The sequence below is a fragment of the Furipterus horrens genome, unplaced genomic scaffold (genome assembly GCF_987537825.1).
Source record: "Furipterus horrens unplaced genomic scaffold, mFurHor1.1.pri manual_scaffold_9, whole genome shotgun sequence".
Lineage (NCBI taxonomy): Eukaryota > Metazoa > Chordata > Mammalia > Chiroptera > Furipteridae > Furipterus > Furipterus horrens.
In genome coordinates, this window is record NW_028327179.1 from 92,517,519 (window position 1) to 92,539,115 (window position 21,597).

Sequence of the window (21,597 nt, forward strand, 5' to 3'; positions counted from 1 at the left end):
ATAGGAGGCTCAAGATTCTACCATATAAACTATTATATTGAACTCATTTTTTCCTAGGTAGAAATTTTTGTTAACTTGGAAGTAATCTAGAGACACTAGAATCTGAGATTCAATCACACGCTTGATCCCGGCTAGGACGCATGCATTACATTATTCATATCACGTAAAGAGAAAAAAACAACTGACAGAATTGAAAGGTTCCATTTTCTCTTCACAAACTCTCACCTACTAGTATTTTTCTCCCTTTCTTACTAATAATGAGATGAGAGACAGGGGGATTTGATAGACTCTCCACCAACCAGAAGGGATCTCCTGAGCTCTACACATATATTTCAAATTGTCCCTTTCTCTGTCTCCTTAGATACCTCACGGGGGGGGTGGGGGGGGTTAAATTTAACTTACATAAAACAGAGTTCATTTCTTGGTAATATTATCTTTCTTTTGTACCTTATTTAATACATTTCTACCGTATTTAATATACTCACCATTTACCTAAGGGCCTATGCTAGGCACCTGGATTTAGAGACCATCCATATTGTTCGTATTTTACATTCACTGCATGATCTTTAATGATCCAGTCTCAAAAATTACATAGCATCACTTCCACTGTGTTCACGGGCAGGGCACATAGACCCAAACTCTTCATGGGAGAAGTGCCTAAAACTCGAGATCATTCTAGAACCACCATAACCATCAGAGGATGCTAGTGAACTAACTTATTATATTGAAAATGCATAAAGAAAAAATCACTTATTCTGCTTTTCTGACACAAGTGTATAAAGAAGTAACCAAAGAACAGGTGAAGAGAATATTCCCTTTAGAGAAATATTCTAGTCAATAAGTGAGGAAGGATAAAATTAGAATATCATTACTTTTTAACCCTTAATGAATCCTGTATTCAGACATTGATCATCAAAGACTATTTTTTTTAAAAAAAGGGAGATAACCAGACATTACCTATCTTATACTGGAAGAAGAAAACACTAACTACAAAATAGACTGGGGGGAAAAATGTCTGGTTCATCTAGATCCAACTATTAACTTGGAAGCAAGGAAGAGAGAACATGTTAACTGATCCCTTCAGGGATGCTATCAGCACAATTCAGACTCAGGGAATCTTGACAAGATAGTCTGGCTTCGTCAACAAATAAATGGGGAAAAAAGGATGGGTGGGGACTTCTAGAGACTTAAGAGTCATATCAACCAATCACAGCAAATGAACTTTATTTGGATCCTGATTCAAACAGAGCATAAGAAAACAAAAAGCATTTGCAAGACAATTGGAAATTTGAGCTCTGAGTAGATATTTAGTGATATTCAGATGCTACTGTTTTAATTTTTTAGAGAAGATGATGTGATTGTGTTTATAAAATAAAGGCTTATATTTTTAAAACACACTTTAAAGTCTTTACAGATAAAATGATATAATGTCTGACATTTTCTTCAAAATAATACAAGGGAGGAGGTCATAGGTGGTGACAGAAATAAGACTGTCCCTGAGTTGATAACTACAGACACTAAGTGATGACATGGGAGGGTTCAATACATTATTTCATCTTTGTTTACATTGAACTTTTCCTGTAACAAATATTTAGAAAGTACACTGTACTAATTCCCCAGTGACCTTGAAGTAAAGTCAAAACTCCTAGATAATTCTCCAAGGCACTGCATGACCTGGCCCGGGCCGGCCTCTTCAGCATCTCTCTCTCCCTTTCCCCCTACATTTACACTATATGAAATTCACTACAGTTAGCACCCACAGAGGACTGTGATCTCTCATACTTCCAAATGTATATAAATTTCCTTTTCCCCAGAGTGTTGAGGTCCACTCTTCTTCTCTTGGCAAAATCCATTCATTCTGTCACATTACTCATTGCCGACCTCAGGTATTGGGCTGTCCACTGTGTACCAGAGAAGGAGACATTGGAGGGATGGATGCCTACCATGTGCCTCTCCCAGCTGGCACTCTACCCTTCACAGGTGAGGTTGACCCATGTACACTGTATCGGTGGCTCCCTTGTCCTTGAGCTTCTGGTTAGACTTTTCCAGAAAGAAGGAAGCCCCAGTAGAAGGGGCTGGAGGATGAGGAGAGTGAGATCACTGTGTTTCTGTCCCCAACTTCCTCCCCACAAGGGTGGCACAAGCTGGCTGCTTCCACTTAGCAAACACTACTCCTATCAGGTGGTCCTTGCCAAATGGTTCTCTTTCTGGGATAGGTGACTGTTTATTTGCCTTTGTGCCTTCAGCTCAGGAATACGGCACCGTCCACTGTTGCTTCTCATAAACCTAGGGCACCATTTGCAGAACCCTTGTTTAAACTCTCCTCTAATTACCCAGTTTTAGTATGACTTCTCTTTCCTGTTCAGATGCTAGTTAAACTGTAAGCAAAAACAACCCAAACCCCAAATGACTATAAAAAGAACCGCAAACAGACAAGGAACTAGTATAAATGACCCATGGACATGCATGGGATTGACTGTAAGAGAGGGGAATGAAGTGGGTGGGGCAGGGGAGAGCATTGAGGTGAAAAAATAGGACAACTAGAACAGAACAGCAATAAATTTTTTTTAATGTCAACAGAAGAGGAGAAAAAAGAAAAGAACTGGACACAGATATAAACTGAAAAGTATAGAAGATAGAGAGGAAAAAATGTTTTAGAGAGATAGTATGTGCAATGGCCCTGTGGTACAAAAGAAGCAAGGGATGTCCAAAGCTACCCTTGACTTCAGAGAATACTTGAGGAAGAAAGCAACGAGGTCCATGGGAAAGGCTGGAGAGTCACAGAGAAACTCAGTCTTGCAGGGCCAAGATTTATGTTTTAATCCTGAGGGCAATGAAGAAGCATCCAATATTCTCCCTGCCCTCCCAAACCAGAGGCAGCAATCAACTTCTCTTAGATATTTATTCCCTGACAGATTTCTACCACAAAGCAGGGACTAGGAAGCTCTGAACATGGTACACACTGAATACGTGTTCACTGAACCAGTGAATAAATGGATGCATAAAACACACAGGGCCAAGTTTGGGGCACTTTTGGTCACCTCCAAGAATTTGTCCTTGCACATGAACATCTTGAACTTATTCCTATTTGCTCTTGGATGAGTCTTTGCCTATAATTAACATAAAGATCTTTGGAGGGAAAGAGCTGTGCATGAGCTACAGTCCTTAAAATTAGATCAATCCCAGACCAATCATTTACACTTAAAAACCATTTCTTTCTAAAGATGGCAGATTTAATGAGCAACATCATTATCTCAGGTGATTGACATTGTTGCCATAGTCACAACAAGTAGTTCTGTTAAATCTCAGCATTGTGAGGTGATTGGAATCCATGAGGTAAATTAAAAAGAGGGCGACTTTGGGTTGTTTAAAACAAGAAATACAGCCTTCTTCCTTTCAAGCATAAGTTATAGCACAAACCAAGTGCTAACCAACAGCTGCATGTAGAAGCTTTATTTCAATTTGCTTTATAAACTAATAGTGTGGTCTGATTTATAGAAGATATAACAATAAGCATAATTTTTCTTTAGTTTTGTATTGTAATGAGCATAATTTTAATTGGTTTCCTCATCATTCAATCAATTGAACTATATGCTAAAACCTGCTTGAAATTACACTTATACTATACACATTTATTTTTTTATGCAAACAAAATGAAAATGTGAGGTGATCTCAATACAGTAGAAAGTGAATGTTCATTAATGTCACAAAAATGATGCCATTCTATATATTTTTTTAATGTGTTTTATTGATTATAATATTACATTTGTGCCAATTTTCCTTCCCTCTGCTCCCCTCCACCCAGTGGCCCCCCTCCCTCCAGTTGTCCCCCCCTTTTAGATCATGTCCATTAGTTGTGCATACAGTTCTTCTCAACCTCTCTCTGTCTATTCCATTCACTCCTACCATGATCCTTAATTCCTATATCATCTCCCTCCCTCTCCCCATTCCCCCTCCCTGTTGACCTCCCCCCAATATGTTCCCCGTACCTAAAGTTCTTTTTCCACTCTCGTTGCCTGTTTAGTTTGCCTTTGTTTCAATTCCCTAGCTTCTGTTGTTTCTTGTGATACAGTTTTCATTTTAGATTTCATTGTCTTGATCCTCCTTTTTCTAAACCAGTCCCTTTAACATCTCATATAACAGTGGTTTGGATCTAATGAACTCTTTCAGTTTTATTTTGTCCTGGAAACACTTTCTCTGTCCTTCTATTCTGAATGACAATTTCGCTGGATAGAGTATTCGTGGTTGTAGGATGCCATTCTATATTGAGGAATTTTGTGATAATGGAGATACCCATCTTATGCTTAAAAAGACAAGCCAAAGATAAATGTAAATGATCACTTTCCTGTTCACCTAAAAATATCAAATTGCAAGGTTTTGGCATCATGCTGGTATGTGTCTGTGGCATATGCTTTTTAATTAATATGAACATTTGGCATTTAATTCTGGTAGAAAATTAATCAGGAAAATTAACAAATAATATTTAATTTTGAAGCTCAAATAAATGTGCATCAATTTTCTTAGTGACATAAATAACTAATTTTTGTTCTTGTTTTCTGCAAGCAACTCTATATTGCATTGAGTTTATAAATTGATAAGGCAAGGGAGAAAATTATACCAGAGTTGTGTGAGGTGGAAAAAACTCTGTGGCTAAAATACCTTTTATTTTAATAACAGAGTTGTATTGCTCACCAAAGAGGCCATGGTGAATCCAATGACTTCGATATAGCCATCATCATGACGCTGAGGTTCAAAATCATGGTGATCCCCTGGGTTCCCCCAGGGCATTGTGCCAGCACAATATCTGCAAGATAAGATTAAGAACAGAATTAAATGTATTCAACTCCTCTCATGATTATCACTATGGATTAAATTATAGTTAGATCCAAGGTTTATTTCCCACAAGAACAGTTTTCTGTGTTGCGTGCACATCTTCCAAAGGAAAAGGAAGTGGAATCATCAATGTCTCCAAAATATCAATCTGTGAAAACGAGCCACAAATTTACAGCAAAGGAATTCCATGGTGCCCAATGGTCTCCTGATTCATTAGTTACCAACACTTATCCCTCTCTGCTTCCTATACGTCTGCTCTCTACAATGGGCCATGCTTTACCAATGGTGGGTTTCGGCATTCGGTCTTGGAGGAAGACATAGGCATGCTAGCGAGGATTAAAGGGGAAGAGTGCTGAGGTGGGTGGGCAGTGAACATGAGATACCTAACAAAGACAATAAGCACCCCCAGCACAAGGAAAAGGTAACTGAAGAAGAAGAAAAAAAAAGAGTGAAGAATGGATTTAAAAATATATAATGTTAGAAAGGGAATGGGAAATAAAGAATATTGGAGAAGTAGAGGAACAAGAACCCAGAAAAGTGGAGCAGAAAAAAGCACAAGGAATAAGAGCTAGGTCAAGAAAAAAGGAAGAAAATGAAAGAAAGTTAATGTTTCCTGACAACTAGGTCTTCTGCTTAAAAAACTAGGATGAAAACGCTTCTGGAATAGGATTGTAGGTAACTATACTGAGCGCTGCCAGAAGTAATCAGGAGACTCTACTATGGCTTCCTAGCTGTAGATTTACAGACAATCCTTATTTTCATCAAATTCAGTCTAAATAGAACTGAGTTGTCTGGTTTGCAAATAACAGAGGGTCACAGATCCATCCCTTCCAAAATCTTGGCTTGGGAGCCTAGACTCTGATTTTATGCCACTGAGAGCATGTGCTTAAATACCCTTTAAGCACCCCTTTCTTCTGAGGTATATAATAACACGAAGAGAGCTGACATCCTGGCTAGAAAATCCTACTCTAATTGATCCTATTTATTTTAAAGCAATCATTTGGCAATGATTTTGAATGAATTCCATACTAAACTCAGGCTGCATGGTTTCCTAACAGCTTTGGGGAAACTGAGAACAGGAATTTATTCAAGTCTACCATTCTTAGGGGGTAGAGGGATCAGTAATTTGAGAATTAAATTTAAATGTTCCAGTCCAGAGGGGTGCCTGGGATTCTTAAGGATGGATAAGTATAGACCATGCATGCTGTATCATATAAAAAAATATTTTTCTAAATAACAACAGAAAAAAAACCCTTCCACAGAAAACACTAAACAAACCAAGTAGGAGAACAAAATTATTGGACCTGGAACATTTTACCAAGCCATTGAGATAACCAATTTCCCTTGTTTGTACTGGAAATTTTCTATAATGAAAACAGATAACCTCAAGTCAAACCAAGTTCACATCACACCAAGGGGACAACAAGGAAAAGAGCTTACCTGGGTATATTTAAAAATACTATACACTGGAACTTCAGTTCCTGAATCTTTGGGGTGAGATCTGTTCCATCACACTAAGACAATCAAAACAGAAAAAGCAAGGCTTTTGAAGTAATCACAAGTCTAAAAAAATGATCAAAGATAACTGGGTTGACAATAGCATGTACCATGGTCTTCCCCTTACCCCATCTCTGCTAAAGTCAATGCCTATTATGATGATTGAAAATTTATTCTGGTTATAGCTTTATCAGGAACTAGCATCATTCTTAACCTTAGGTTATTTTTAGATATTTAGGCTTGTAGTACCAACATTAAAAGATTTAGAAATGCTTAAAATACTAAAAAGAATTGATGCCTCAAGTTAAGACAATGACCTGTACCGCAGTCATCTGATGCAAACAATAGTCATGAGTATAATAATTTATTTTGTTTGGTTTTTGAGATTAATTTTTATTTTGAAAATGTTAAACATGCTGAAAACTATTTAGAAGGAATATATATACTGCAAGCCTTTTGAAATCGATCTATTCTAAATTAGTGTTATCTTTATTAGTAATTTGCTCTTATAAAGTTAACCTCTTACAGACTTGGACTGGTCTTCTGCGATCACCTGCTCTCCTGGAGTCTGGACTTGACACTGGGTCTCAAGAGCCTCAGGCCAGCTTGGCCTCAAACCTTTCTGTGTGGCTTCCCTCATCTTTAGTGCTTCCTTCAAGAGTATTGGTTGACTAATCAAAGAAAAAGTTTTCACTTCCCTTTCTCGTTTACCACCGGCAACAGAAGTCCAAAGAGAAAAACTCTAGTCAAGACTATAGACTTCTCAATGTCAAAGGTATAGAGCTTGCTTTTATATTTGCTCCCTTCACATCCTCATCACAGAATTTCCCCATTATCTTCTCCTATGAAGAGAGCAGTGAAACATGTCACGTTCTGTGCAAATTTTTGAAGATTTCTTTAGGGGGAGTTTCAATCTAAGAACAATATTTCTGCTAGCAGTCAGCTGATTTTAATACAGCTGAATTTTCATGAGCAGTCACAAATGTTGTGTCCAGGAAATCTTATAGTCCTAAATAAAGTATTTTAAAACGTTATTTAGATAGGAATCATATTCTAGACATTGAGTGAGGTATTTTTACAATATTCTCAGATACTAAGCAAACAGGAAGTGTCCCAATTTATTTCAGGACTGGAAATGATTTGACAGACAACTACGCCAATGAAGAAAAAATGTAGGCATCTTAACTATCAACATTGAGTGTTGTAAACAGCTAAAATTTAAAAAAACTGAATGTGATACATCAATAGCATGCAAAGCAGTACTGTTGCCCTACAGAAAAAAAAAACTGTAATTCACATTATTGTATTTAAAGCAAATGATTTATTTTTAATTTTCAACGTTTTTCTGCTGGGAAACATCAGTGACTCTGGGAAGTCATTAAATTATTTGAGGATTGGACGCCTTACAATGTATTGTGTTTTATACCATTTTGTTACATTTTATTGCATTTAAACTTTACAGCTCTTTAGAGCAGCAGTTTTCAACTTTTTCCTTCATATAAAAGGAAAATACCCACATGCAAAATATGTTCCCGTGCACAAGCTCCCAAACTGATCTCAGCGCAATAAGAAGAGACACGGAAGCAGGGAGAATTATGCTGCATGTAGGTTTGTGTTCTTGTCCTCCGTGTTTCAGGTGGAGTATTTACACCCACGTTTTACATTTTTGTGAGAGAGCCTCATCTATTTAAATGCAGAAACATTGCCTTCAGCCTTGGCAAAGATAAGACCATCTAATTGCTCTAGCTAACTCCCCATCCTTCCTCTCTCACACTCAAGAAAACATGCAGAGATGTCGTTGTAGAGATATCCTTGTGTCCCTCTGTGTCACAGCACCATGGTCAATAATTGTCACTTCAAAGACAGGTCTTGCTATGCCTGTTTTAAATGAAGAAAGGAAACTTTTCTGGAAGGTTCAATGATTCCCCCAAAGTCATATACCTCATACAGGTAAACCTAGAACTGAATCCAAAATGTCCAGACTTACTTTCGGATGGTTTTTCTCTTCATGAAAAAGGAGATGATTGCATAAACCCATCCACCTGAAATATTACATGTGCTGACTGATGTTAAATCTTTCTTAGTTATTTGGCTGCCACGTTGGCCTCTCTGCAAGCTTCTTTTAATCCCAGCTAGACAGCCAGTCATGTGTGAGACATTTATTATCAAGAGAACTGCCGGATGTGGGTGAAAGACTCTCTTGGTTGAGGAGTATACAGAGTTTAATTTCAATGCAGCTGACTTCGGCAGGGGCCATCATTCAATATGGCCACTGCCCACCACTTGGTGGCTCTCTGGGCAGTTGCTGATGTTCCTCTGAACGTAAAAAGTCATAAAAAGAACAGCAAAGTTCACTTTTGGCTGGCTTGAAGGCAGCCAAAGAAACAGGGGACACTTGGGGTAAAGTTTCTACTACCATAATAACCATAATTTGATCAAAATAGAGATGCTCAGAGGTCAATGGGCCATGTGTTTTCCTTGTATCTAGCTTTAAGAAGACAAAATTTTAGTTTTCAACAGTCACTACTACTAAAAGACACCAGCATATTATATACATAGTTGAATGACAGCATTTATGACATTGTTCTCTGGACTGAACTGTGAGTTTACTCAAGAGATCTTATTTATCTTCATCCCCAGCAATTAAGACAGTGCTGACACATACTTAAATGCTCATAAATAAATGTTGGTTGAATGAATGACAATAAATGATCTCTGAAGTTCTATGTAGTCCATTGATTAATCTAGGTCTACAGAATGATACTTGGAGTTCATTTTTTGAGGCATATATATTGATATTCAAATGAAATGAGTCAACACATTCAATACTTACAACAACTTTAACGTGTTTGGATAGATCTCGAGAGCTTCTCTGTAGGAAATCAGAAAATGCTGCCTATACCACAAGGAAATAAAGAAAAAGAAACTTAATAACATGGTTATGCTAAATCCTTGCTTTGTATTATAAAGTTCTGAATGATGCTAACTTATGCAAAAATATAATATGCTGAATCCAAACCAAAACAGTACAGTGACTGTCAAGTTGAAATCTTTTTGTTTTCAAACCATAACCTATAATGAAATGCAAGATCACAGTAGGAAAGTAAAAAAGTAGATAATTCCAAGGGTCCATTTGAAAATATTTTGACTACCTTTCCTGACCTTCCTGCTGCTACATTAGGTGCTGCGCAGAGAACTTCCTGCTTCCCCCCACTTTCATTTCCACTCCCTCTATACAGTGGTATAAATTTAAACCACACTTATTTTTATATTGATATTTTGGAGGCATTTTTTCTTTTTGGATATTCACCCTCAGGATGTGCTTCAGCAGGAGGAGAAAAAAAGATGTGGACCCCTTTAATCTCATACAAGCTCCCTATAAAAAACTTCCCATGCTCTGCCAATTTCTCATCCAAACACAGATACATAAGTACCCCTGTGAAAACTACATTCTTACCCAAGACTTTCTATGCACTTTTCAGTGCATGACTTTGATCTTTGCTTTTCCCATCACCTGTTGGATATCATCCCCTCAGTATAACATGGAGCCTCAGGGCTCTTAAGTTCAAAGATGCTGGACATCAGCTCTTTTTGCCAACTGACTTAAGGCAAACATCCTTACTTTTCTTCTTAAACCAAAACATTACACATTAACCATACATAGAGTAAATGTAAACATCTGAGGTGTATATGAAATTATTTTTAGTATAATTTGTATCTATAGTACCAACATCAGAGAAGGAAAACTCTGACTCCAAAAAACCTCCGCTGCCTTGCGGCATACCTCTTCAGGGGAAAGGCTAAGGGAGTAAACCCCGACAGAAAATCCGGAGCCGGAGTCCCTAAGGCGGTTTGACGTTGTAGTCAACACCGGCAACTCCTGCGGTGCACCTGAAGCCAAGCTGTATTGACTCCGTCTTTCCCTTGGACCCTTCAGCTGCGAAGAGAGGGGGGGTCTGCTGCATGGGCAACAGCAGACCCTCCATATCACCGCGCCCAGGCTCTGTAGCTTCAGCTTCACTGGAGAGGACACTCCAGCGTCATCGCAAGATGTCGATTCAACACGGGAGGAGACAGATACCGTGTCACTCCCGAGTCGGACTGCACAGCCATTCTCGGCGGTGCAGATAGACTCTTAAGAAGCTACACCATCGTCTCTCGAGACGGACGGCTGCCGATAATAATACCAACAGTTAATTAGCATTAAATAGTATGTACTAATTATAAAATAAAATATATACTCACCCCTGCATAGAACATTTTATTTCGAAAACGACTATTGAATTTCTCTGGATTTGCTTCTGTGGAAGGGAAAGGGTAGTTTCATTATGGAGACTTCATTAAAGGTAGTGACTTAGACTAGCATCCTTACTCCCCCCCCCCCCCCACGCAGACCCAATGGACCCAATATCTTTATTGTCATCTTGCCCCAGTTTCAGGCAGCGGTCATTGTTGTCCAGTGCTACCACACATCGCCACAAATGGCAGCATCAGCATCAACGGGGAGAATGTTTAAAACACAACTGATCAGAATCTACCCCAGATCCATGGAATTGGAATGTCTGGGGTGTGGGGTCTGGGAATCTGTGGTTTAACAAGCTCCCCAGGTAATTCCCATGCACAGTAAAGGTCGAAACACTCTGGACTCTATTCAGAATAGAGGGTTGACAGGGATACAGAGTAGGGATGGTACGGGGAAGGAGGAGAAGGTGGAGGGGTGATTGTCTGCTTGACCTCCACAGGTCATGGCTTCCCTAAACTATGTATGCAGCTTCCAAATGTAATTAAATACGGGAAACTCAGATAAAAATTAATGGAGAATTTGCTTTCACATTTTGCAAAAAACTCCTAACTACCATCCACACTCTTTTTGGGGGACAGGCCTTCAAAAATAACTTGACTAGAGAAATATAAATACATATATGCAGATCACCTGCTGAATGGACACAAGCCATGTGACAGCAAAGGCTCTGGCTGAAAAACAGTTCAATTTTGAGCTTGCTCCTATATGTTATCTATGTTGAGGGCCACAAAAAGATGAAACAAGAATCTGCATCAGAGAATTTTCATATGAATTCAAAGAATTTATTAAATATGTAAGTGAAATATTATTTCCTTACATTCTTTCTAATAAAGTTCCAAGACATTCCAAAGGAACCCACTGCCCATGTTCTTGCCTTCTGCTATTTTATTCAGTGTGCTTATCGATCCCTTCTTAGAGTTAGGTCTCTCTCCAAGCCCTTTCTCATGGCTGACTAGCTGAAACTGCAAGCCCTAGCCCTATTTTTGAGTGACAAATCCCAAAAATGTTGTCTAGATGAAGAAAAGTAGCAAAGAATTCAGTCATTAAGACTGGGTTGAATAAAAACTACAAAATCTCAGGAAATAATTCTGGAGAGTTAATTATTAGGTGATTTTCATGATTATGACAACATAATATGAGCATAAAACATAGAAACTGGGTTGAGGTTTGCAAAAAAAAAAAAAGTAGTATTTTTAAAGATTGGTTTTTGACAGTTACTTTCATCTATTCACAGTTCCTATATTTCAAACCTCTCCTTAATCATTCAGTCTCTTCTACCAAATTAATCACTGTAACCCTAGAAACAAAATAATATTAAAGGTAAAAGGCTGATTTATAGGGTCTAGTAAACAAAAAGAGGATAAAAGTGATACTGAGTGCTCTACCTCCTTGACCCCCACTGATGACCCCAGAGCTGGCCATTTTTATGGTCTGGACCTTCTTTGGGATAAATTTGGCTGCTGAACGACATGCTGTATTTAACCTTTTTGTTCCAGATTTGGTTGGGCACCATTTCCAGTTGTATTAACTTTGGCTTTAAGGAATCAGAGGCCAAATGAGAATTTTTGTTGCTATGCAATTTATCATAGATATATAGGCCTGAATTTTAAACAAAATCAGATCCAGCTATTGAGCAAGTTTTAATGAGAAATGGAAAATGACACCCACATTTCTGGCACAGAACTTTTTCAGGGCACTGATGTCCAAAGCTATTAAATGAATCATATACCAACTATTAACATTTACTTTTTTATATAATGTATGGTTTGGAAAATACCCACATCTTCACGAGGTTTTCCTGTGAGCCTTGAAGAACTGAAAAGTTTTTTTTTCTTTAAAGAATTTTTTTCTCTCTCAAGAGATGGAAAATGTTCTGTAATACCCCAAAAGACTAGAATTAAGAAATAAATTGAGTTTATGGTGATTTCACTCACACAGTTGATGAAAACAGTCATCTCAGATATAATTTAACTAGATAAAAGTTGACCAAACAAGTAATTCTAAAAAATAGAGATCTATCAAGACTCTCGCATTCAGGGAAATATCAGAAAGATATAAAATAAAGAGGTAGGGGAGTGGCCTTGAGGTTAGGGAAAGGTGTGAGTTAAATTCTGTTATTCTCTCTGCTCTATCCTATACATTATACTATTGGCTCCCATATTGAGCCTGCCATGGTGACTGGACTCTTTTCCCATTTTTATATCTGCCTCACTCCAAGCACACATCAGCTAGAACGAGGCTGGCTGGAGCTAAGGAGAGATGTCTGCTAGAGCAAGAGCTGGACCACTCCCTGCAGAAGCCAGGCCATCAGAAAGGAAGGAAAAACCTACAAACAGCAGTACTCCACCATCTGGGCATTAAAAGGAAGGGGCTGAGTGTCTGCATATGTCTGCGTGTATGTATAAGTATTGATATGACTTTGAGGAGAACCAAGGAATGTGGGTTCCCAACTATATCAAGAAAAGCAGGCATACAGAACTAGGAAAGGGCTGTTAAGGAAGTGTAAGAGCTCTTGCTCCTTAAGGAAGTTGCATCTGTTAATTGGTATGAAGTAAACCATGAAAGGCCACTCTCTAGAAAGGCCAATAATCCTCAAAGTACCCCAAGACCCCAATAGTGGAGGTGTCCATGGCTCATGGCTGTAGTTCCTAGATTTCTCATCCTCCTCTTCCCCAAGAGGGTGTGAGAGAGTGAGATTCAAACACACACACTGTGTATGTCTATGCTATTAACCATCTGACTGTACAGCAACATTAATTGTATTAATTTTCTATTCCTGCAAACTTGGCAGCTTAATATATTAATTTATTTTCTTACACCCTCTAGGCCAGATGTCTGGGCTGATCTCTCCTGGGTCCTCTGCTTAGGGTCTTTCCAGGCCAAAATCAAGGTATCAGCCTGCGGAGCTTTAACTGAGTGGCTCCGGGAAGGATTCACTTCAAAGTTCATTCAGGTTACTGACAAAATCTATTTCCTTGCAGTTGTAGGAAGGAAGGTCTTTCTCCCTGCCGTCTGCTGGCTAGAGTCTATTCTCAACTTCCAGAGGCCTCTTGCATTTTTTGGCTTGTGATGACCTCTCCATTGTCAAAGCCAGCAATAGCACCTGAGTCTCTTTCATACTCTCAATCTGCCTGACTTCCTCTTCTGCCACAGCGCTCTGACTTTCTGTTCCACTGTCCATCTTTGCTTTTAAGGGCTTTTAAGGGCTTTTTAAGGGCTCATGTTATCACACTGGGCCACTCAGATAATCCAGAATTTCCTTTCTATCTTAAGGTCAGCTAATAATTAATTTTAATAACATCAACAAAGTCTTTTTTTGCCGTGTAAAATAAGACAACCAACGAGCATGACCCAAATGGCAACAATCACAGAGGTCAAAATCCAACCTACCCTCATCTGCCCCCTGCCCCCATGATTCACATCCTTCCCATATGTAAAATACATCCACTGTCTTCAAGGCCCCCAAAGGTCTCATCCCATTTATATCATCAACTCAAAATGCAAAAAATCTCATCTAAATCTCATTAGCTCATCCTTCCCAAACCCCATCATCTAAATCATCTAAATGATTTGGCTCTGGATGTAATTCATTTATAATAATGATGAGGCTCTGGGTATAATTCATTCCATTGATTTAATATATTAAATCCATCCTTATGCACAACACAGTAATATGTGTGCCATGAGAATGGGAACCTAAACCTTACTTTGCTCATAATTGGTCCTGCATATTAGGGAGTTATTCATAAATATAAGTTCAACACTATGCTTATAAAAAATCAATAAGCAATATGAAGCCTAAATAACTCACACATCTTCTATACTTTTACCCAATCTTAAGACTTTAGTTATGTATACATAAATGCCTACAATAACATTGCCATCTTCAATTTAAATAGTATATATATATTTTGAACTCTTTTCTTTTGACATCATTGCACATTCATGATATTTTTTTCTTCATTTTCCTAACATCATCACAAAAAATCTTTCATTATGTCATAACTGGTCATCTAACCCATCTTTACCACGTGCCCATTGTCCCTCTGTGCTTTCCCATCTGAAATAGCCTCAGCTATTTACTCCTGGTCTATGTCACACTACCCCTCTACAGCAGTCCCTCGCTACATCATGGTTCACTTATTGCGGCCTCCCTGCATCGCGGGAATTTTTAAAATATTATATTTAATTATTTATTGCGGACTTTTCGCTCTATCACGGGATTTTGTGGTACTGTATATGTACGTTGTTAAAGTTACGTAGGATTAAGAGTGTAGAATAAATGTAAGGTTCCTACTTCGCAGGGGGGCCTGGACGTAATACCCGTGATAAGTGAGGGAATACTGTACCTCCCTTTACCCTCTCTTCCTGGAAATTTTCCTCTGACACCTGTCCCCTGACAGCAGCCCCATTGAACTCCTATTATTTACTGCCTGTACAACCAATCTTGCCATTACTATATGTGATTTTGTAGTGTTCTTTATCTTTCATATATGGGGCTTAGCCCCAAATTAAATATCCTCTCCTGTAACAAACAACTTATTGGGACAATCACTGGACTTGGCACAGGGACCACTATGCTGTATACCTGAAACTAACACAAAATAATATTGAATGTAAATTGTAATTGAAAAAAAATGAAGAGAAATGGGTTCAATTATTTTAGATTAGACTAAGTAATACTGATTTATTTGTTATAGAGAGTACATGTGTACATGTAAACAATTCACAATTATTTGTTCTGATGGAAGAATAACGTAATTCAGATGAATTAAGCAAAGATAATTAAGTTTATTATACTAAAAAATAAACTATATTCTTTCATAACTGAAAAATAAATAAATAAGTAAACACACAAACCAACAGGACATGGTCTTTTGCTCTCCTGGAGTTTAGAGTGGGAGAGACAGGTCTGAACAGGAAGAGTAAAATGTCATTTTGGAAATGCTTACAAAAAGACATGTGCATGAGATAAAACAAGGGTTACACATCAAGGCAATGACCAGAAAACTGTCCCAGAGGCAGGTACCCTTTACCCTGGAGTGGTGAGTAGCTACTACACAGAGGTTCAGGATGGAAGAGAAGGTAACAGACAGAGAATCTCAAATAGAGCTTCTCAAAAGCAAAATTATAGAAGATAAAACTCTCTTGTTTTTAGAATTATAGGAATTAAACCTAATCCTAAGAACTTGAGCCTTTGTGCCTAGACAAGAGCCTGGAAGTAAGTTCTTTGCAGTGATGGTAACAATGAAATTTAGCACGCCATTGGAAACCACATGTTTTTAAAGCAATCTGCGAGTTCCCTATATGAATCACGAAACATTCATAATCTTTTGAAACATGCAGATCTGCATGTCTCTGTGTATTCAGTGAAAACAGTAAATCCTAAATCAAATTTAAATACTGCTTCCTCTCAAGTCATACATAATTGTATGTCCTTGACCTTGCAGCAGAAGGTTTAACTCCTCTGAATAACAATTTCAATGAGGCAGAAAATTTAAACCTCCAGTCTCAGACTAAAAGTTTGATGTGTTTAATATCTTTCATGTCCAAAAAAATGACAATCTAATTCATATAGCTGGCAGAGTGAGACTTAGCTCTGCCACCTGATAACCATAATGATTGTTAACATCACTATAGATTAATAGATTAAAATATTTTCAATGTATGTTCTCAAGCATTGTCATAATGCAATAATGATTAAAGTACTGGGAAAGCATCCAACTGACCACTAAATGACCAGTCCTATTACATCTCCAAATTCTGTTCAAATGATTTCATTTTTTGATACCCAAACAGCAAACATTCAACCATGCAAGGTATAGCCACTTTGAGAATAAGAAAGCATCTCTTTTCCAATTAAATAAAAGTTTATAGTCTTTCTGATCAAATATAGAAGCCCAAATTATTCAAGTGTCTGCACTCTTTATGCAAAGTCAACCAAAATGTTAATACTATATTATCTCCTTGTTTGATTTTCTACTGGTCATTTTTAAAGCATTTAATTATATAGCAATGCCATCAATAAACTGACTCAGAAATAAACGTCACTTTATTTGTCCCTTCTAAAAGACATATAATGGATGTAGCAATGCTAAAATCTGTTCCATGTCAATTGATGGGTTATTTTACATCTATGCCAAACTTTGTTTCTACATTTAAATTTTTTAAAATTCTGCCTTAGTGAGATTTGTATCTATGTCCCATTCCATGTAGACAGGCTGGCATTATTCCCAACTTAAAGCACTATATATTTTTAACAGATTCTTAATAGGTTATTCTATCCAAGCTCATTTTTACAATAGCTCTCATGAGGCTTTGAGTCAAACCCCAAGTATTTTATACAAACAATACAAGCTTTATCAAGCAGTCTCAAACTGTGAGTGGTTGTATCTGAGAACAGTTTGAAGTCTGAACTATGAGTTTTTTGGCTTGAGAACAGCCACTCACTACCAACAAAAATAGGTGAATTCAACCCTTATTGAAAATGTGGTCTTGCTATTTTTCTTTTCCTTCTGCAGCTGAGCTTGAGATTTCTTGACTATCCAGGTAAGTATATAGGAAAAATCCAAATGAACAAAAAACAGTTTTAAGAAAAGAATATTAGCTTTAGAAGTCATGCTTTTATAATAAATAATTTTATATAACACAAAAAGAATAGATTAACAGGTACTAAGAAGGTCACACCCCTGGTCTAGGTATATCAATCAAATTTGGTTGCAATATTTCGTGGATATTTATTTTGTACCATCTGTGTGTCATCATTATGAATACTGCAGCTATTACTCTTAGGTGACATTAATTCTCCCTTATCAGCTCATCAGTGGCTAATTTTCCTCAAGGGGTCTGGCTTACCTGCATAGCAAATGTTTGCAAACCCATTTCATATTGCATGAAAGCACTTACACTAAGCCTCAGCAATATTAAAAAATTAATGCTTGGTGTCTTTTAATTAATGGCTTTATAATCACACACACACACACACACACACACACACACACACACACCCCACAATTGTCACATTCCTCTCAAAAATGAAATCGTCCCATGGATTACAATAAATGAAAAAAGTCACTTTCCCACAAGAATTCTCTTCTAATCCTGGTCCTTCCACCTTGATGTCTTTCTCTGCTCCCCTCCCACTCTGAGGCACAAAAATGTCACCATAATACAAGGAAATGTATCAAGATAACTTTCAGATTAATTAGACCAAATACTAAGTTCCCTTGAGTGAGCTCATTGTTGGCCACTTATTTAGGTCTCTTCTCATGCCAGAATGTCTGTTTTGGGAGGTTCATGTGTTAGTGAATTGTATTACTTCACAAGTATTAAGAAATTAAGAATTTTATTAGGAAGCCCAGATTGAGGTTCTTCTGAAAAAAATGAGGGAGGAATGGGGTAGGAAATGGAAAAAGAAATCTCTGTTTACTTCTCCAAATTAACTCTCTTCAAATACAGGAAGGGCAACAGGTTGTAAATGTTGGCCCCAATTGTATGACCCTTTCATATCCAATATCCAAGAATTATCTAATGTCCAAGAATTATCTATTGCAGGGTGATGGGGAGGGTGGCAATGTTTCTGACTTGGGTGTTTGATATATGTGGTTCTGCTATCAGCCAACCTTCCCATCTGCGATTTTTGGGCTAATCAGAGAGAAAGGCCAAACTACGGCCTTCTCTTTAACAGTATTGCTTTCAGTTGGCAGAGCTCTTGACCCTTGAAGCCTCATGAATCCAGCAAGGACAAGTCTACCAAAATTGCTGAATTCACAAAGAAAATTATAGGTTCCGACTTCACTTATAGTTTCTATTCTAACAGCCTTAATCTTATAGCTCCACTCTTGGCCTTTAGTGCATAAGAGTGTTATCAGGCTTTTCTCTGCATCATTACTGGAATATGAACATTTAAATCCTAGCTTTCACTTCCCTGTTTATCAAATTCTATCAGTTAAAACCACTTATGTTCTTGCAGAATCTGGAGGAAAATGAGTAAAATAACCCCTCCTTTGTGACTTTTATCTCACATATTCTTACTGCCATTCAGCCTAACAGTATTTTGGTTACATGGTAACATATTCACAAAGGACTAAGTACAGATATAGTTACGGATACAGGCATAGACAGAGATGTATATCATAGTTAAATTAATAAGAAAAGAGCATAAGAGAGAAAAAGAGAGATTAAGAGAAACCGAGAGGGATTGAAGCTTCAAAGCATGAGGTAAAATCCTCAACTTTCTCAGTTCTGAATGACATAGGAAAGTAGTGATGAACTATTTACTCACATCATTATTTCATCTTACTTCTCTTTTCAAAAGTCATTTTGCTTCCCCCACCCCTGACTTTATCTCTATCGGTGCCTGAAGTTACCAGATGCCTCATTCACTCTTCTATCTCACCCAGTGTGGATTCCCAGCACTTTCAGAACCTAATCCAAATACCATCATACCCTTTTCTTTCAACCCAAACTACCCATAGTCCCCTATGGTTCTAAAATGCCTACTGTCTCATTGACACACACAGGTAAGACTTTTATGTTTTGCTACCACGTTTCGATGGCTTTGGTTATGAAGGGTTGCAGTATAATTGATGGTCTGAGAAGCTATGAGTATCCCGATGACTTTAGTCAAAGAATCTAAATGACTTCTTAGTTGCTCATTAACGTCAAACTTTCTAGTCAAATTTAAGGAGTAGCTGTTCCAAGCCCTGGAGCACACATCTGGTCCCGTCCCTTCCCATCTATACTCTAAACAATGAGGTCTCGCAGTCCTATTTGTAGTAAGTTCCTATCTCACCCATCTCCCAGGGTCACCAGGGAGGTCACAATGAAACAACATGGCAGCACCCTGTCCACTTGGAAGTGATAGGAAACAAAATGGAACATGCAAAACACCTGCTGGCCACTTCTTCCCTGGGAGATGGGAATGAAACGCTGTCCTCACCTCTGGATTCATGGAACTCCAGTGTGACGTGGGCATCAAATCCAAGGCTGAAGTAGTTATTGAAAACATTCAGAGGCAGCTGCAACGATGAACAAAGGGAGAGGTCAAGTTGTGTGTAACCAGGCAGAAAGAAAGTTAAAGCCAGACCCCTGTCTCCGGGCTGTCCCTGGAAATGAAGTCAGCCACAACTCCAGGTAGAGGGTATTTACCAAGAAGGAACAGGATTGTTTAAATTAATTCATTAGTCAAAGCTCAAATCAAATAATACTCCCAAGAATTTTAAATAGTATAAGAAACAAGGGAAACAGATACAAATTATTAAATGAAAACCATTCTTGTGGATGTTGTAATACGAGAACCTTTTGAAGTTGAGGGACGCACGTTTGCAAGAGTCACAAAGAATGATCCACTATTCAAACTTAGAAAGTAAATCCAGTTGTCAGGATTCTGTCCGATCTACTTAATCAGTGGATACATTGTTTTCAAAAATTAGATTCTGCACACTAACATTGCAACTTAAATTGAATATTTAATTCGTTTACCCTTCACCTATTTAAAAAAATATTTTTGAAAAAGGCATATAAGCAATAAGCCAGTGGGAGACATCAGCTAATCTCAATCTGGAGAAAAAAAGAAATACGTATGCATATATATTTGTATTATCAGCATTATTCAGATTCTTATTTAGTCTATCAAGTCTTGTATATTTTATATTAAATATATTTTATATTAAATATATTTATATTTTATATTAAATATATTGGGATAACATTGGTTAATTACTTTGCAAGAATTTCAGGTGTACAACCTAACAATATATCTGTACACTCTATTGTGTGTTCCCACCCGAAGTGTAGTCTCCTTCCATCGCCATGTCTTGGACCCCCTTTCCCCTCTTCAAACCCTCATCTGTAATGTGACTGTGAAATATGCAACCACAGACATAGGGATGCACACAGAAGCCTTAGCTCTCCTTCCCAGAATCCTCCGAGTCACAAGCTGTCACTGCTGGCAGCTGAGTAAAAGAGAGAGCCACGCAACCTAAAATCCTGAATTAAAACTGCAAAATTAATGTGATTTTAAGGCTGCAGTTCAATGCTAGAACAATTAGAAAAGCATGTGGAAACTGTTACAAGGGAAATGGTGATTCTGTCACGGCATCTTCTGCAACTCGGAGTGGAAGATACACATTAAAGGAAACAGAGAGGTAATTTGACCTCAGTTTAATGTTTTTAGATGATGATCAGGTTTCTCCTCCAGATCGAAATGTACTTCCCTTATATTAGAAATAAGTGTTTAACACTCAAGATTCCAAAAATAAGTTTATTACAGTGTTTCAGGTGCTCCTTGATCAATACAAGCTTCTATTAGACGAGAGTGACGACCTAGTCCCAAGAAGAGAAAAATGAACTGAACCTTGTGCCAAGAAGAGAAAAATGAAATGAGAGGGAGAAAGAGAGAGGTATATTAGTATGGAAAGAAAGAAAATGGGTTGCTTTGGCCTCTAATGGAAATAAAGAATAAACCCCCTCATGGGAGGCCCTGAGCCAGAGCTTATAATGATTCAGAGGTCAAATCAGCCCTTAAAAATGGTTAAAACTAACTGGAGAACAGGGAGAGAAACTAAACACACAGAACAATGCCAAGATCATGTCTCACTTTCCTGGCGTCATAGTTGAGAATGTCCAGTTCCTGCACTTAAATAAAATAACAGTCCTCATAATGACAGCGAGGGTTAGTGATCCTGCCAAGAGCACAGATATGTTCGCCTCTACCACGTATGTTCCTTTGGCTATGATTCTAACCCATGTCTCAGCTTCCACTGATAACTTGGGGGAACATCTGGTCACTGTCCCATAAATAACATCCCAATGTAGCCTGTTATTAAGTTCTTATTCATATTTTCCAGGAAAAATTGCTCCAATTTCCTACACATCTCTTCAAAAACCCGTTTTCATAGCCCTTTAATTATCTGGATTAATGTTCTCTGGCTTCACCAAGAAGTCTTTCCATTTCTTGAGCT

At 37.9% G+C, this 21,597-nt stretch overlaps 1 protein-coding gene across 3 annotated transcripts in view; it reads right to left on the bottom strand.

Annotated features, from left to right (window-relative positions):
* DGKI (diacylglycerol kinase iota) overlaps positions 1–21,597 on the bottom strand; it is a 249,460-nt gene that overhangs the window by 138,622 nt on the left and 89,241 nt on the right. For all 3 annotated transcript variants that reach the window (XM_090287561.1, XM_090287559.1, XM_090287560.1), the window contains 5 exons: positions 19,575–19,653; positions 10,576–10,631; positions 9,164–9,226; positions 6,274–6,347; positions 4,693–4,804 (listed from right to left, as the gene is read on the bottom strand). In XM_090287561.1, the coding sequence (XP_090143687.1) occupies positions 4,693–4,804; positions 6,274–6,347; positions 9,164–9,226; positions 10,576–10,631; positions 19,575–19,653 (384 nt within the window). The remainder of the gene's footprint in view (positions 1–4,692; positions 4,805–6,273; positions 6,348–9,163; positions 9,227–10,575; positions 10,632–19,574; positions 19,654–21,597) is intronic.